General features: G+C 34.6%; 1 protein-coding gene across 1 annotated transcript; it reads right to left on the bottom strand.

Moving 5' to 3' along the window:
- Positions 1-243: 243 nt before the first annotated feature.
- LOC141626224 (microtubule-associated protein 70-2-like) lies at positions 244-7,157 on the bottom strand. The gene is made up of 11 exons (XM_074440156.1): positions 6,679-7,157; positions 6,456-6,541; positions 4,928-4,993; positions 4,672-4,842; positions 4,415-4,585; positions 4,153-4,308; positions 3,812-3,958; positions 3,557-3,628; positions 2,901-3,428; positions 2,620-2,816; positions 244-673 (listed from the first exon to the last, which is right to left on the bottom strand). The coding sequence occupies exons 1-11, from the start codon at positions 6,911-6,913 to the stop codon at positions 634-636; spliced, it is 1,869 nt and encodes a 622-aa protein (XP_074296257.1). The 5' UTR covers positions 6,914-7,157; the 3' UTR covers positions 244-633.
- Positions 7,158-19,387: the final 12,230 nt, after the last annotated feature.

Below are 19,387 nucleotides of genomic sequence, written 5' to 3'. Positions count from 1 at the left end.
GTCAAAAACATATGGACAAATTTAGAGAATAAGAGAAGAATTTCTCACGATCGTTGGAACCTAACCAAAACTGAATGCAATAAGAAAATAAATACCACAATTGTCGAAAAAAGAAAAAGAAAATAAATACCTCATACACGATATGCTAAATTAACTGATCAGTGGGATTTGTCCATCTTTCTGATTCCCTGGTTAACCTAATCAAGGCCAACAAACAAAACAGCACAAATAGAAACAAACAAATAGAAACACTGATGATATCAACTGATTTCAAGAATATTAACCACCCTGAAACAACACACTAGAAGCAGACTACTCATACAAGTGGCTCCAACATGAGCTAGAAGACTACAATATCTATCTATACAACCACCACACCATTCCCTTCCAATATATTCTTGCCAAAAGGTTAGTTAAGAGATTTCCTGGTCCGGAAACACTCGCGTGTGATACCAGTGTATGTCAGAAGCACGCCTGTTAAGGATGCAAGGATTTCCACTTAATACAAAATACTCGGACACAGATTGTAGTTTTATAGCCAACCACCACATAATATATAAGGAATTGAAACCAACATCACAGCAGGACAAGGAGTCCAATTCCAGTTCAAGATTCTAAAACTGGATGCCATTGTTATTGAGTGCTTCGTGTTAATCCACCTCGTGTCCCAGCCCTGTACAAAGATGTGGAAGATCAAACAATTAGCCACGCGTTGAAGCGAAAATTGTACTCAAAAATTTGATGCCACATAAATTTATTGTTTTAGCTCACAAGACACACGTATATTAACCAGTGTCTTTTGATGGAGGTCTTTAAAGGGAAAGAGAGGAGAAGGTGAAATAATATTCCTTGTTGTGAGGACAATGACATGTTCTATTCCCTGTCTCCTCCCCTCCCCCACAACTATTGTATCCAAACAAACCCTAAGAAGTGGCTAAGGCATTGTATGGTGGATACAATGGTAGGAAGAAAGGGAAGAGGAGGGGAGTGGACCACGTGTGTTTTCCTTCGAACGGTTACTGGTGTTAGGATGATTTTTTATTTGGCTTCCATGAGAGGAAACGGATCCCCTCCATTTCCCTCCTTTCTATTTGCTTCCAATCCAATATGCTAAACAAACTCCAGACATTTTTTTCTGTCCTTCAATTAGCACCAACATTTCCGTTTGGATCAAACAGATCAAGTCATGCCTTGTTCGTGTTTGTCTCACCTTTAAACGGGTCATTACCCTCCCAAAACCGAACCTGAGCCTGAGCAAACCACTTAAACAGGTCAAGAACCTACACCTCAACCTGAATCCAACGCACTTTTTCTATAACCCTGCCCGGATTGTGTAACACATATAACCATATATTTGTAAGACTTCAATTTAAACCCACTTAATCCATGGAACTTTGTAAAACGACCCAAATACCAGTTTGACCCAACTAAACCATTTAACCAAGCTAACTCGCTTGAAAAATGAAAATATATAAAATTTAAAATTTGTTACGGAGTACTCCCTTCATTCCATTCAATTCTATACATTTGTGGAATATACGTAAGGTATATATTAATCAAATGGAGTGGAGGGCGTATTAATAAAACATAAAGTGTCATGTAATGAATGAGATACTTCGGTCGGGATCGTGTACAAATGCTTCAACCCTATCCTAACCCAAATAATTTCCATGTGGGGTCCATGTCAGCCCAATTACTTAAATGGATTACGACATTTTAACTCTTAACTCATTATTTAGTGCTGGATTTGTATTTGTATTGTATTTTTGGGTCAGGTTAATATTTGTCCAATGTACTCCATAATAATTTCCAGTATAAGCAGAGGAACATCTCAAAAGGAATACTAAGAAATAGGGATAACAATGGATTGAGTTCAGGTTAGGTAAAGCTAAACCAGCCATCCACCACTTTCTTTTAGCACAAATTCTCATTATAGACGGGAGTTATCCGTCTATAGTTATAGACGTATCCACCCACTTTAAGCATAAGACAAGCAACAAGTTGCATGGTGGGGCCCAAAAATGTCACCACTTTAAGCATATTTGACCCGTCTTTCACTTTAGACGGATATATCCGTCTATAGTGAGACTAATTGTTCTTTTAGATATATAATGTGAACTAGCTTTAGATTAATGATTATAGAGTATTTTAGCTAAATATTCGCTAATGGTGTAAAAGTAGAGTAATCTAGAATAGAGTATCTTAGTTGATATAAAATATGTATCAGCCTTAGTGCAGCACAAGGTAAGGCATAAAATCTTAAAGTGAATGTCACGGATGAAGAGCAACTGCTGAGGAAACACATAGCTATGTAATTTGCATATTTTATCTTTGCCTACTTCTATTATATCTTTTTATCCGCCCCTCTATATCAAGGGTCATTACGGCAAAATAGAATTTTAAAAACAAAAAAAAAAAAAAAAAAAAAAAACACACAACCGCTCGCACCACAAGGAGCAAGTCTTTGCTTCATGGCCATAAAGACTTTAAGAATAGTGACATTCTTTTTGAGAAAGGAAGTATGATAAATCTAAAATCATTATCACAAGAGTCAAAGTGGTTTCAGCAGATTTTCATTGGTAAACTTCGTTGAAGTATGACTAGATCATGGGCACTAACCTTCCAGCAAGTAGCTGAGATGTGGACATAGGACCCTTGGCACTAGCCACATTTGCAAATCGCTTTGCCCTATTCTCTTGTTCCTTCTCTGTGCGCATAGCAGCAACCTCCTTTTCCATAGCTGCAACTTCCCTTCGCATCTTCTTGGCCTCCACTTCCATAGCCTTCGTTAGTGTCTCTACTTTCTTTGCTAACATCTGAAGCAAAAGCACATAACTTCAGCCAAAAATGGGAAAAGGTCAATGGACAAAGACAAGTACACCAATACAAAGAAATCCCACCTCAATAGCATCGTCCTTGTCTTTCAGGCTTTGATCCTTTTCAAGACCAGCTTTCCTAAGACCAATGACTTCCTTTTGCAGCAAATCATACAATATACCTGGGACATTATCCTCCTTAACTGCTGTATGTGCTTCATTGGGCTTTTCATCTGAACTTTCTTTACAAGTACTTTGACCCTCACTCTCCTTGGATCCCTCAGAAGACAGGTTAACAGAGTAGCTTGCAGTGCTTACATTTGACATAAGTTTACTCCTATCTAAGGACCTCGAGCCACCATCAAAAGACTTAGACACCCCCTTTGCATGTCTCAGCATCATACTAGCACTAGATGTTAAAGAAGACCTTGACTGAAGAGTCGGTGCTCGCTTGGGCAAAATTCCGTTGGCTTTTGACATGGTATCCACCCCTCCAAGTGATTGACGACGCCCGTTACTTACACTCCTTCCCTCGGGTGTAGATCGGTTACTATTAGTTGGAGGTCCTTTCAGGCTCTCTTCTAATACTTTGAGACGAAGTTGAAATTTTTCCTGATGAAAAATGAATTATTGGTTCTATTAGCAACTAGCAACAATACAGAAAGCCTTTTTAAAAGAAAAAAAAAGAATGATGATAAGACAGAAGAACAAGTATCTTTTGGTAGGGAATTTAATCTTACTTTCAACTGAGCTTCAGTTTTTGCAGCTCGCTCAACTATAGCAAGTTTGTCTCGTAGTTGCTGCATTTCACCCTACACATACAAGAAATGTATGATACAAACATCAATATTTTAAATTTTTCTCTGATCTTACCAGAGTACTATGCACGTGTGCAGTACGCACCTGTGCATTGCTAAATTGTGAAGCAAACCAGTTCCAACATTGAAAATGAACAGTCATAAACACAATAAGAACATAGATGGAACAAAAGTTACCTGCAAGAACCGTCGTTCTTCTAGCCACTGCTTCACTGGCATCACCTTGTCATTTGAATTTTTCCATTCATTAGCCACTACTGTAGCCACCCTATTAGCAGTTACCTTTGCACGAGCGAGCTCCCTGTCAAGGGTTTTTCTTTCTTCCTGCAGATCAAAGAACAAAAGCAGGGAGCTCAAAATCAGAAAGATGAACTTCTCTTGACAAAAAAAACCACCTATATGCCTTATCAGAGGAAGTGTCCCCAAGAGGTAAGAATAGCAGGGGATTCTGAACAAGATGACAGATTGTATACATCCTGTAACAGAGAAGTTCAATAAAAAGGGGAAAAAAAACTTACATTCATCTCTTGCATTTTACGCTGGTAATCCCTCACTGCATTGGCTGCTGCACCTCCAGCAAGAACGGCCTCCTCAAGTTCCCGGACTGTTTGGGTCAGCTTTTCCACTTCTGATACTTTTTGTCTATGCATCTTGTCTAAGATCTTATTCTCCTCCTAAATAACAAGCATGTGGCATGTCAATCCATTCCATTGGGCTGATTAGCGGACATATCTGAGAACCATGGAGAAGAACCATTAACATCAGCGACAGTAAAGATACCTGGCAGATTTCTATTTGTTTCATTAACTCCTGGTTTTTATTCTGGAGATCATCCACCATAGAAGCCTTAGCAAGAGCAGACTGAACAGTTCTCTCAGCTTCCAATAACGCAGCTTCTTTTGACTTGGTGAGACGGTCTAATGCTTTGTTGTCGTCCTGAAGGTTCCCAATCTGCGAGCAAAGGTGACCAACAGTTCAGTCGAGTGCTATATGGACACAGCATACAATTATCTAAGTGAATAGCCCCAGTCATTTACCTCTTGTCGAGCAAGCTTAAGCTCGGCTTCTAAAGGTGCAAGAATGGCTTCAATTGGCGGCATATCATCATCTTTTTGAGCAGCATGGACCCTTCTTAAGGTTGCTTCTGCAGCAAATTGAGCTGCCATTGACGCCTTCTTCTCTTCATTGATTTTCCTGATTTCAAGATTCTGGAGGCATCTAGTTGTTTAGAGGTATACAACAGGGCTAACAAACTTTTGTGTATAGCAGATGAGCAGAAAGATCAAACATTACCTTGCTTTCTAAGATATTTTCAGTTAGTTTAAGTTTTTCTTCCGCCTTTGCTAATTCTTCAGAGAGCTGATATTTCAAGACAGCACAAAGAAGAAAGTAAGCCTAATTGTAGATAAGGCCTAAGGGATACCATACAAGAATAGAACAAGAAGAAAGAGCAGTTATTCTAACGACAAAACAAAGTACTGAGGCTCATAGGCAGTAAAACTGGAAGCGTTATGCAAAGATGATAAGCACGGTTGCATATAACAAAGACTCCTTCCATGCCATTTTTATTGTCCTCGTCTCCATTTTGAGAATGATTTAAAAGAAAAGTGATAAAATGACATCTCTACCCTTTTAAAATAACGAAATGGAAACAATGTTGTTGTAATATAACGAGTGGTGGTTGAATATCAAGGGGTAATATTGGAAGTTCACTCAGTTTCGTTAATAAATTTAGAAAGGGGACAATCAATTTGGGATAAATTAAGAAGGAAATGGGAGTATAAAAATGGAATGGAGAGAGTAATATACTGTAGCGCCCAGCTCATTACTTATCTTCCCTTGGAAATCGAAAAGTGGTCATATTATCCCAGATATAATAGAATTTTGGATGGTGAACAATATAATGGAGAAGTTTCTTTACAGCCTCACGCCGAAGTCAACAACCCAAGTCTATGAGAAATAGATTTTATATTGCCCATCTAAGGAATCAAAGCTCAAAATCATCAACCTAAAGAGGGAAACAACCGAGGCGAACAAAGTATTTGTTTCTTCAATAATTTTCGTTTAGAGAGAAGACTACTCATCATTTACACCAGACTAAAGGGCTAAAGACCAAACCCTTGAATTGTTTAGAGAAGAGGGATCAATACAAGAATGTTCCCTCAATGACCATCCCCAAATCAAGGTGACCTGATTCTATATGAATACGCCACGTCTCATTACACTTTTGATAAAGTGTCTTATATTTAGACTTTAAGTACGGGTCATGATAGAATGTGCTCAATTCGCGAACCACTGGGGTTGAGTGAATCTGGTAACCCAGCCCTCAATGCTGTTCACATTGGAACACTGGCAGTATTTTCCAGTGATCATTTTCCATATCAACTCCTTCACATGTCCTAGGTTTTCCTTTTTCGACCTCTCTATTATGCTTCAAACCTTTAATGTACTCAACTGCAACTCAGATGTAAACATCGGTTTTAGCACTCCTGCTTACTTGCATTCTCTTTAATAATATGTCACACCAAATACTCCAATGCGTTATAAATCCATTACACACCAAATACTCCAATGCGTTATAAATCCATTTCACACCAAATTCCCCAGTGCTTCATTAGAATCATAGAGGCTCTTACAATCTCACACTAACTAGAGCGTCAATCCGTAAACCTGAAATATGACTTTGGAACTCCACATACGCAAGCAATAGTTGTAGCACTAAATCTAAATCCATCCACATATCGACATCAACTACAATACTACATAGATCTCAGCGAAATACAGTAAATAGAGCTGCGAACAGACAGTTAACAATTTATACCTCTTCAACGGCTTTTTCTCGAAGGCGTTCCGACAACCTGAGTGCTCTGATCTCCGCCTGCGCTTCCCCAAGCTCCCTATCCTTGTCTACAATAATCCAACAATCATATCAAGAAACAAAACCTTGACCGAAAATATACTAAAAATAAAACTAAAAAACGGTGCAAAATATCTACATTTGTATTAAATAAATAAAAAAGAAAGAGAGAGAGAAATGAATCAACCTCGGAGGTCATTTTCGAGGCGGTTGAACTCAAGTTTGACCGGATCGGAGCCATGGAGGAGATTAAGAAACTCGTCGTTGTCGCCGAGGCTAGGACGCCTTGACGGTCGCCTTCGAGACGATGATTTTCCTTCTTTAAATGACCCCGATACCACCAGTAGCGGAGGAAGTTGCTGCTGCGGCGGAGGCGTCAATGCGTTAATCTCCGCCGCGGCGGCGATGTCAATGTCGTCCATACGGAGAGATCACCCAGTAGTAAGCAGTTGATTCAACTTCACTCAATCTATGTAGCAGATCAAAAAATGAGTCGGATTGATTAATCAAGAGTTACAGTCTCCAGTAATGTGTAATGTGTGTGTGAAGAATTGATGGGGGTAGTGCTAATTGTTAAAATGCAATGCTACTGTCATTTCTATGAGGCTGCTATTTGAATCTCCAATGATTTTTTAAGGCATTTACTCTGCCTTAGATTTGCATTTCACTCTTTACTACAGTACTACTAATCTCCAAATACTCACACTACTAGTTGTAACCCGTGCGATGTACGGGGCTCCTATTAGGATTAGCGGTAAAAATATATTCTTAAGTTAACAAAAAAGTTTAACTATGTTGAATCATTGATGAAAAAAAATCATGGTTGGTATAGTTGATTGACGAATTATTAGTGCTTTTACAGTAAAATTTTTGCATTCAATAGTATTTATAACATCAAGTGATTTAGTTATAATATGTACTTTGCTTTTTCATTGTCGCAAGCACAACTGGTTTTTAATTCAATAAAAAAATCTCTCTATGTCAACATGGTGGAGCTCACCAAAATGAATCCTTAATAACGAAGACAGACCTTTATGAGTCTTGTAAATTATTTAACCTACAACAACTATGTAAAACTGAATGATGTTACATAAAACAACAATTATCATAATTATATATAGTGTGTTCAAAGAAAATGTTAAATCTTTTAAACATAATTTTACCTTGATTATATATATTTACAATTAAGAGTATTTGCTCCTTATAAACTTCTCACAACCTCAAATCCAAACTGAATTCCAATAGAATTATTAGTCTCTAAACAACAATAAAAAATACATGTGATTCCATTGCATAGAATGCACGGGGCAACATTATTTATTAGTTTTATGACATCATTTAAAACCGTTGAGTTACCAAGTTAGTATTTTATGGCAACGCTGAAACGTTGGTTTACCTTACCATGGTCTGGTAATAGAAAACTATTAAATTTAACAAAAAGTCAAACCATGTTGAAAATGAGAGCAAACAAAATTTCGAGAGTTGATTTAAATGAAGAGTGATTAATCATCAGTTTCCCTCACAAAAACGGAACAAAAATGTTGGCATTTGGTATTGACTATATCAGTTGTATACCATCCACAGATATAATTGGATTGTAGAGTTATTATTCTTATAATCTCGCGCGACATCGGTTTTTAACAGAAATAGTCTTTGACTATTTACAATGAAGACTACTTGTCCTTAAAAGCTTCATGCAAAATATATAATACGACACATAATTTGATAAATTTGTGAAAACTTCTTTGTAAAGAATGTCCTTCGTTTGGCCTTAATACATTTGTTCTCTATCACGATAAGAACCTTAATCCCTTGGATGACGTTGTTCTTGACGCTTCTACGTAAAGGTGGTCATTACTAAAAACTCGTTTCAGCACATAAATTCCAACATGATTAAGTGATTGTCCCCGACTCTTGTTTATTGTCTAGCGTAGCATAGCCTCAATGTATATTGTCTTCGCTTAAGAATGAAAGGAATCTTTATATCCGAGGAAGTCATTCCTATGCTCGGTTCATTACCTTTTGCCAACTTTGGCACCCATAATTATCTTCTTTTATATTTCGAATTTCCCAAGACGATTGATAATAAGACAATATATCTTTGGATAGTCCTCTTACGGAGTTGATGTTCCTCAACAACATAACCGACATACCACATGTTGGAGTTAGTGTCCTCTACAATAGTGCATTAACATAATAAATCTCATTAATAGAATATCATCAGATATTTAATTATTTGATCCTCGTCAGTTGATTAACGTAAATCGATAACGGTTGGCTGACTAGAGTTTGACGTTATTGTCGTGAGACGGCGGTGTCAACTGACCCCTTTCGGTCACACCTAAAGGAACGAACCCCAATTGATAACTAATTAATTGTATGAGATACAATTTATTTAGTCCCTTGATTTATAGACTAAGAGGTTAATCGATTATTATTAGAGAGATTTCGAGTTGCGAACTCGAGGAGCGGCAGTTATTATTTAATTATGTGATAATTAAATAATAAGTTTTGGGAAACCGGTTTTAGTTAATTAACTGTTAATTTACTAAAATTGTACTAATTGATTAATGTGATTAATATTAGTACGTAAATAATATGTGTAGTGGTACACGTATATTTACGGAGTGTATTGGGCGAATTAATTATGGAAGTATTTAAACATGATACGATGTTTAAAATGAAAATTACACGGATTTGTGCGACAAATATAAAAACCAACATGGACCCGTATATGGTCATGTGGACCGTGTAAAATAAGTGTAATGGATGATTACTCACATAATCATTTTACCTTATTTTGTATACTACCATAATATATGTCTTATACTACATTTTGCATGTGATTAAGATAAAATTATAAGACAAAAATTTGTCCACTTGATGACACTCCACCCGCCACTTCCATTTCCCATTCTACACTCTATATATTTGTTCACTACTTCACACTACCTCTAACACATACTTCACTTATTCTTTGCATGTGAACATCTTCTACAATCTCTCTACAATAATTCTCTAGTATACATTATTACTAAGAAAAGTTAGTAATATTACTAGTATTATTATCAAGTATTATTATCAAGTTACTAGTTTATACTTGTTAATATTTTTGGGTAGTTCTTGGGTGCAACTTGGAGGATACTTTCTAGTTGAAGGTTTTTCAAGGAGGATCATCCACTTCATTTTAGCTCAAGAACAAATTAGTAAGGAGAACTAATTTGTGCCCACTTTACTTTATATTCAATGTAAGGAAATTGTTTTTCCTTATACTTTCTTTTTATGCTTTCATATTAGCATGCATGTTACATAGATCACATAAACAACAATTTATGAGATAAATTTATTTTATTAGAGAGTCTAATATGGATCTATGATCTTTCAAGTGGTATCAGAGCTTAGGCTTGTAATTTGCATGTTGATTTTAAGCATTTTAATGAATTGTGAGCTAATTAGTAAAAACTCAAAAATTGTGTTGGAAGAGGTTTTAGCACGAAATTTTTGGGACATGCATACCTACTGATCTCAAAAGGTTTGTGGAATTTTTTGGTGATTTGTGAAGTAATTTTTCTAATTTTAATGATTTTTGGTAGAAAACCGAGTCAAAATGTTGCATTTTAGTGAAAAATTGACTAAAATTAGTTAAATGTTGATTCGATGCATGGATTTTTGTATGGTAGTTCATACATGTTTTCTACTGATTTTATGCAAAAGGTTGAAGGTTGGTTCGAATTTTTGCATGTTTATTGATTTTTTGAGTAAAATGTCGATAAAAGTCCAATTAATTAATCATAATTTTGAAATTTTGATTCTGCCCATGATAAATTTATGTACATTTAAGAATATTATTTAAATGTCAAAAGTGATTTTGCATGTGTGTTTTCACTTTGTTTTGATGTTTATTGGTTTTAGTGGTTAAAAACCGATAAATATCGATCTTTTTCTTCACAAACTTTATCCGGATTTTTGGGCAATTTTCTGACATTTTGGTGTTCTTGGGAGTGTTCCAGAATACTAAAAAAAAAAAAATTTGTTTCAATTTTTGGGTAATTTTTCAATTATTTTGGATTTTTACTTAAATATTATGATTTTATCGATTAAATTAGCAAATTATCACCAAATCAAACTAATAATTTCTCATAAAATTAGTGAGGACTAATTTTGAGGTTCAAAACAGTTTGGACTTAAATGAGATTTAAGAGTTAATTATTGATTTTTACATGTTCAAAATCGATTAAATCCACAAAAACCGAGATGGATACCAATGATTGATAGGTAGGGCGATTTTGGCATCATATTTACATCATTTTAAGCATATTTATTTAAGTTGAATGAATGATTGTCATTTATTTAAAGTATTTATCTTTTTGTACCTAGTATGGCCTAGTTAATTTTAATCGTTATTACCCGAAATGAATGGGAATATCGATTTGTTTGTAATTTAATACGATCTCGTATCGTCGGTTTGTAATTAATCAATAGTTTTATTCATTTTATTAATTAATGTATAATAGGAATAGCTATGTAATTCATTTATAATAGTTATTTTACTGGCATTTCCAAAAGACGGATTACAACAAGACGGAGTCTATTTTTGGAAGGTGTTCCAAATCCCACAAGGAAGAGCCACTTTTGGAATGAAGAGGCAAGGGACCAAGGAGTTGGTTTCTGAAATGTAATAGACTAGTTTTTTATTAACTAGGTGGCCATACTAGGATTTATTCATATGCTTACATGTTTGCTTGTTTTATTTTCGCGCATGCCAAAAATCGCCATTCACGTGCATTTTATCTTCGCGATTGTCAATTCACGTCATTTACATTCGCCGACTTAGTTCACTTAAAGGGAATTCATGACTAAATTGACAAGATCTCTCACATAACTAAAATTGAGATTAGCCTTACCAATTAGTAACACCTATGAATCTCTTGTTCATTAGAGCCACGCTCGCCCAAGCGGGGTGTTCTCTTTTTACCTTGGGTAAGTAGGGTGGTAAGCGGTTATCACACGCCAAAATTGGTTGGACTCAACGGGATATAAGACGGTCTTGTTTTCCGGGGCTAGTAGATGAATTTGAGGAAATTCGTCGACCAAGAGTTCTAGAGGTAGAATTAGTCAACGTGATTTACCGAATTTACACAATTATGGGATGTTTCGCCCAAGCGATGCCTATTTTTGTCTAAAGACGGATCTTGGAATCATTTACATAATTTAGTGGGAGATCATTATATAAATGTTAAAACTTGTTGAACATGTTTTCACAAGTATTTTTTAAAACATTGAATGTTATTTTTTCCTATTTTTCGTTCTTTTTCATTAATGTATTTCTATGACATCGTGTACTTCATCCTCCTTTCATCCTCTATTTATTATTATACTCATTTCGTTCTTTCATAGGAAGCGGTTTCTTTGAAGGAATTCGGTAGCAATGATTGGTAACATGATTTACTAATTCACCTACATAAGCTTACAACAATTATTGCGATTATTATACAACTTAACATCCATACATATTTAAAAAAGGGTTTTCATGTTGGAAACTCATATTACGAGTTTAAAGGGGAGTCTAATTTTATCAAGAGAGTCTTGATTTCGAAAGTGACACCTTCGTCATGATGATGACATATTAATTACTCAAGAGTAATTTAAATGTTTACGAAAAGAGTTTTCAAAAACACATATAATACTCCAATATAATACCGTCAAATGGCTCAATTCAATAAAAGCCAAATCGATTGTTTATGAGCTAATGAATTTAGGCATATGATAACAATTGAACGGTTAGGTAGTCCAATTTCGCAAGAAGTTGAGATTTTGCCACATGTTTCACTCACTTTATAGTAATTCACTCTTACTATGTGTATAAAATATCACAAATGACATGAAGAGAGGTCTTCATGAGATTCATTTTTGCTTGATTGAAGCAAAGACGAATGTGAAAGTGAGTGGGAGTTAAGAAGAATTAACCCTAGATGTATGCGATAGAACAAAAGTTGAAAGAGACATCTACTCAATGGATAGGCTAATTCCACTATCTTGGTATGACATACTAAGTATGGGTCATTTCTTTGTAAAGAAGTTTACATGAATTGACAAAACGTAAGACGTCTAGCATAGGACATTTTTGTATCAAAATGGTGCTAGAGTAGAAATGATTTCGATGAGGACAAATGTACCTAAATTTGGTTTTACAAGAATGTAATCATCTATGTTTATACATAGAAGGCATCACTCATGTGATTTAAAACAAAAGGTTGTACCTACTCCTATGATAACTTGGTGATTGGTTTAGACCATACAAGCTAGAGGAATTTTACATTCTTCACGAAAACTAAATATTAAAACTGTCTAGTAGATTTTAAAGTCTCTAATCTGGTGAACCCTATTGATCAAACCTCAAGTAAATTCGTTTCAAACGAGTAAACGAAAAGCACATTGAACAACCATTTGATTGTGAGTCTTATGGTATGTGTGAATGTATCATGTTTTTCTTTTATAGAAAAGAAACACAATAGTGAGGTGATCGACCATATACATACGAATGTGTAAGGCCGATAGTTGGTAATATACATACTTGGTTACTTTTACCGTAATGTTAAGTAGATATGAAAACCTCATATCTATTTAATAAGAGATAAAAGTGATTTTTGAAACGTGGAATATTTTCAAAATGAAGTAGTAAACCAAAAGCACGTCAAGATCAAGATGTTGATCGGAAGTTTCAAAGTAATAACTTTGAAGATCAAATGGGTAATATGAAGGAATGATCTTGATAATCACTAAGAAGGTTGTGAACCAGTTCACATAATACCTTCTCCTTGGGACACCATAGAGTATGGTGTAGTCAAGTATATAAACCGAACTTTATGAGATATAGTTTGAGGTTTTTCGCAATTTTGTAAGCTATTTTCTCACTAAAAGTTTAAAACCCGACTATAATAGCCTTAATGACTCCATATGAGATATGGGTAGGGAGGGTCCCTAACTTGTCATTATTATACATTTGGGACCATGAATGTTTATGTTCAGAACCAATTTATGTATTTGTGAGGGTTATCTAAAATTGAACCACTTGGTTTTTACTCCTCCAAAACGAGAACAAAGAGTTTGTGGCTCGTAATGCTGTCTTTCTAGAAAGATTTTCATTTTCTGGAAGACAGAGTGGGAGAAATTTTGAACTTGCGGAAGTCCAAGACCCACAAACTGAGTACAATGCAAGAAGACGTTCTTTATTAAGGCTCAGCGGTGAGTATAATGCAAGAAGGCGTTCTTTATTGTGGCTCAGTGGTTATAAGGAGATAATTTTGCGATAATATTGTGTTACTTTTCAGAAGTGATGAATCTTAAACCCACATCAAAGGATTTTCTATAGTATGAACTCTATGTGATGGCGTGTCACCATGCAATTCGAATTGATCTCCCTGCACACGATGCGATAAGGAAGGAAACACAAGATGTTTTTGAGACTTGACTTAAGGTGAATACTTTGGTTGGTTACCTTGATCTTGTCATAAAGGTTACATAAGATGTTTAAAATTTGGGCTTGTTATAGAGAGTTTGTGACAACCCAAATGCCTTTATCAATTCGTATGGTCTTAGCAATATAGCCTCTCATGAGGATGAGTTTAGGCAAAAGGATAACGAAACTTTATCCTTGGGACAAGTTTCATCAATGCTAAGAAGCCTAGCATGCTTGAAAGATCCCTTTTGTGATCTATATACATCAAAGAGTTGGAACTTTGGGTTCAATCATGTAGTCTATCAAATGGTATTACTCGAGTGTCGAGATAACATGATGATACATGGAGTTTAGTAGGAGCTAAAGTAAGTTTCTTAGTCTAAATATGTGGTTGACATATTAGTGACTAGAAATGTAGCTAAGGTGATATTTCTTAGTCTAAATGTGTGTTTGACATATTAGTGACTAGAAATATTCTCGAGTGAATACTTGAGAGTGGCATGGCGCATCTTAAATATCCAGATCTAATGAGATAGATCTCCATGGATATTAGAATTATAGTCAAGAGACTTATGTGATAAATTTCTTGGCTCGTTCAAGTTGTTGAACAATTAATATGATCTCATATGCTTCCGCTGCAGGATCTATTATATATGCTAAAAGCTTCTCTCATCTGGACTTATCATATTGAGAATATGAGAAGTCATTACCAATCATTTCCTAGTGAGTGTCACTAGATGATTATCAAGAGCATCCTTGAGTACTTGAGAAGCACTGAGGATTTACTCTTGTAGTTTGGAGGAATTTATGAATTTTGTGTAAAAGGATTACACGGAAACATCCCTATGCTTATAAGATGTTATGGGCCTCGTTATGGAATGGTTAGCATGTAAGAGTGTTATGTGCATAAAGAATAATATGTATAAGAAGTTATACATACATGTATAAGAAGTTATACATGTATAAACAAGATATGTATGAGGAGTCATACATAAAAGATGTCATATGAAATGTGTGTATGTATAAGTGCTATGCGTACAAATCATGAACGAAAAGCTAAGTACATTACAGCATCCGATGTTGTAAAAGAGATAGTTGATAACCGGAATTTAATGGGACTAGAGTAGTTCTGTTAGCCGAATATCTTATCCCAAGAGACTGTGAAAACAGTGGGAGTGTTTGACTGACTTTAGAACCAGAGTCTAAAAAACTTGTTTAGACATGTACTTAGAAATGCTCTATGTGATGAAAAGATTGCATAGAACAAAGGAAAATTGCAATGGAAATTAGAGTGATGCAACTGTTGCTAATCCTCTAACCAAAGCCGTTGGCATAAGGTAGACATGATGGTTATGTCATTTCAATGTGATTGAAGAGAATACCTTAATTGCTAAAGATCGTTATGTAAATATTTGATAGAGTATTGATATTTACATAAGTGATGATCGCATTCATTGTTAGAGTTTCTTTAAGAACTCAATTATTCAGTTTGACTGAAAACCAGAATACCTTGTTTATCTGAATAAGTTGTGGAGACAATGTTGAACAATATTCAAGTGAATAAGATGAACATTGTATTTTGTCCCTAGTCACTTAATGAGGTGACGTCTCGGAGTGACTAGATTGTAAGTCGATTGATAGTTGTTCAACACCATAAGGTCATATGTGATGACTGGTCGATTACATAGGCAGAGTGTGTGACACTTTGTCGGACAGTGACCATTTAGAGAGTCCCTAAGTTCTATTATAGACGCCTGGTCGTGGGCGGGATCTCTAAGATGTTCTAATGAGTCAATTCTTTTGACTGAAGACTATTATCTGAGCAGGTGCAGTTTCCGAGTGACTTTGGTTTTTGTCCTAGGTCGTGCCGTGAAAAGAGGCCAAAAGGGCATTTACTAGGTCATGGTGAGCTGTATTGTGCAATAGGATAGATAGGACATACAGGAATTGTCCACCCACGTTGGGTAACTATATCTCAAGGCCACTCGAGGAGTTAATGACTACAAATGTGTGGCCACGCTCAGAAGTAATCTGTGAGAGATTTTTCCGGTCAGGTAGTCACACTCCCGATCGAGAAAACCACTCGCGATGTGTTCATGTGCAAGTGCGACCTGAAAGACACCTTGCATTGAGTGGGAGATTAAAACGGACAAGAGAATTGGTAGCGCACACCTTGTGTCGGACAAGTGGGAGATTGTTGGAGTTAGTGTCCTCCACAATAGTGCGTTAACATAATAAATCTCATTAATAGAATATCATCAGATATTTAATTATTTGATCCTCGTCAGTTGATTAACTTAAATCAATAACGGTTGGCTGACTAGAGTTTGACGTTATTGTCGTGAGACCGCGGTGATCAACTGACCCCTTTCGGTCACACCTAAAGGAACGAACCCCAATTGATAACTAATTAATTGTATGAGATACAATTTATTTAGTCCCTTGATTTATAGACTAAGAAGTTAGTCGATTATTATTAGAGAGATTTCGAGTTGCGAACTCGAGGAGCGGCAGTTATTATTTAATTATGTGATAATTAAATAATAAGTTTTGGGAAACCGGTTTTAGTTAATTAACTGTTAATTTACTAAAATTGTACTAATTGATTAATGTGATTAATATTAGTACGTAAATAATATGTGTAGTGGTACACGTATATTTACGGAGTGTATTGGGCGAATTAATTATGGAAGTATTTAAACATGATACGATGTTTAAAATGAAAATTACACGGATTTGTGCGACAAATATAAAAACCAACATGGACCCGTATATGGTCATGTGGACCGTGTAAAATAAGTGTAATGGATGATTACTCACATAATCATTTTACCTTATTTTGTATACTACCATAATATATGTCTTATACTACATTTTGCATGTGATTAAGATAAAATTATAAGACAAAAATTTGTCCACTTGATGACACTCCACCCGCCACTTCCATTTCCCATTCTACACTCTATATATTTGTTCACTACTTCACACTACCTCTAACACATACTTCACTTATTCTTTGCATGTGAACATCTTCTACAATCTCTCTACAATAATTCTCTAGTATACATTATTACTAAGAAAAGTTAGTAATATTACTAGTATTATTATCAAGGGCTCATATTAACAAGTTACTAGTTTATACTTGTTAATATTTTTGGGTAGTTCTTGGGTGCAACTTGGAGGAGACTTTCTAGTTGAAGGTTTTTCAAGGAGGATCATCCACATCATTTTAGCTCAAGAACAAATTAGTAAGGAGAACTAATTTGTGCCCACTTTACCTTATATTCAATGTAAGGAAATTGTTTTTCCTTATACTTTCTTTTTATGCTTTCATATTAGCATGCATGTTACATAGATCACATAAACAACAATTTATGAGATAAATTTATTTTATTAGAGAGTCTAATATGGATCTATGATCTTTCACCACACTTGGTAGAACATACCATTATGAGTTATGTTAAAAAATTCATCATGTATACTCCATTCCCTTCTTTATAAACATCTTTCCATCAATTGCTTCTCAAGGGTCAAACGTCGTTGATAACTTTGATTATTAATATGTCAAAAATCATGGTCAAACTAATGTATTGACGACTCTGCAAAAGTAATCCATAGGATCATTGCGAAGAGGATGACGTACACTTAGAGTGAAATTACTAAAAGATAATGAATTTTGCTCCAAAGTCTAACGGGACTAAAATACTCTACCAAGTCTCGAATAATAGGAAAAAAAATGACTCCTAAAAGCAAGGATGTTATACGGGCGAAGGGTCAGGACGAATGTGGGCTTTTTCATACCCATATTAATTAGAAAAATTACATGCCCTTAGTTGTTACAAGAAAATTTTCAAAACCATAGATCAACTTGTGTAGATCTTAAAATAGTTCGTTCTATATAAATGTTATATTCTCGCTTATTCTATAGTTTTCAAATATTTCTGATATTTTATTTACCCATGTCTAGCTAACACCCATGGTTGACATGATTTAAAATTCAGTTTGAGTCTGAAATTTTATTTATATTCGCTGCATCTAAGACAAAAGAGATATAATTGGACAATTGTGATAGATTTTCCTTTTGATCAAAGTTGTTTTTTTTTTCCTTATTGTAGAGTTAACAATTTTCTTATATGGAACACTATTTATTTTGAACCAATTGCTTATTTATTCTATTTCTCATGATTATGATATATACGTACTTTGTGGTACAATGTCTCATTGCTAATATTTATTCTGAACCAATAGCTATTTGTTTTATTAATCAAGTTTATAAAATTAAAAATAGAACATGAGATTAACTCCTAACAATAGGTTCAAAAGTAAGTAAACAAGGGCCAAAAAAATATCAAAAAGAAATTAATTTGGTATTATGAAGGTCAAGAGATCATGAAATTAAAAATATCATATTTAGGCTCTGTTTCGAAAAAAATAAGCTTAAATTTATCTGAACAAAATTTCATTTTTTTTTTGTTGTAAGTATTTTGTGGATAAATTATTTACCATAATAAGCGAAGATGTGAGAAATAAGCTACCTATTTTTTTAATACTTCAATTTATAATATTAAATATGGAGTACTTACTATGTCCTTTTATGTCATATTATCAAAAAAATCTATCTTTCGGTTAGTTTAAAAAGGAGTTTTTATTTAATCGGTTAACTGATCGGTTCCGAATTTTCAGTTATCTTTTAAGCTCGTTTTTTAGGTTTCAGTTAATTTTTATAATGAAATCTGAGATATAGTATATGAATAAGGTGTATTGACATTAATATACCCCATATAATTAGTTATATAATGTATTTTGACTATGTAGTACCTACTATTTCGTAATGGTTAGATTACTTGGATATATGCTGGTGGTATATATGAAATTTTGTAGTAGATGAAATTAAGTAATACTACTAATGCGTGAGTCTAGAACCGACCATCAATTCATCATATGAATAACACTTGAGTTGTTTCATTGTTACACAAAAGCTTTGAGTTGTTTTAACCCCCAAATTCTACTTCAGTTTTTCTCGGTTTCATTCCTCCATCTAATGATCTCCACATTCTTATAGAAAGTAAATTAGTTAAACAAAAATAGTAACATATATAGAGTAGTGAAATGTTTTATGTATTGATAATTTGAATGTATATGAAGGCATTTATGTTTATGATTTCTATACACACAGTTCAATGATTATTTAGTGATTACATTTTGATGAAATCGTAATTTATACTTCATGTAATTACATAAGATTACACTACAACATCTTAGCATAACACTTTAATAAATAAATTCATCTTTTATTCGCCAACTTCTTGAATTTTAATGCGAGAATACAAACTAAAACGTATGAGACCATAAGTGGGGAAAGTAAATGTGAGAACTTGAACTATTATGAATTTCTATTATCTATTTGATAATTTTAATCTACTTATATTAAGGATAA

The sequence above is a fragment of the Silene latifolia genome, chromosome Y (genome assembly GCF_048544455.1).
Source record: "Silene latifolia isolate original U9 population chromosome Y, ASM4854445v1, whole genome shotgun sequence".
NCBI classification, from domain to species: domain Eukaryota; kingdom Viridiplantae; phylum Streptophyta; class Magnoliopsida; order Caryophyllales; family Caryophyllaceae; genus Silene; species Silene latifolia.
The sequence above is the reverse complement of the archived record's forward strand: the minus strand, read 5'-3'. Positions and strand labels throughout refer to the sequence as shown.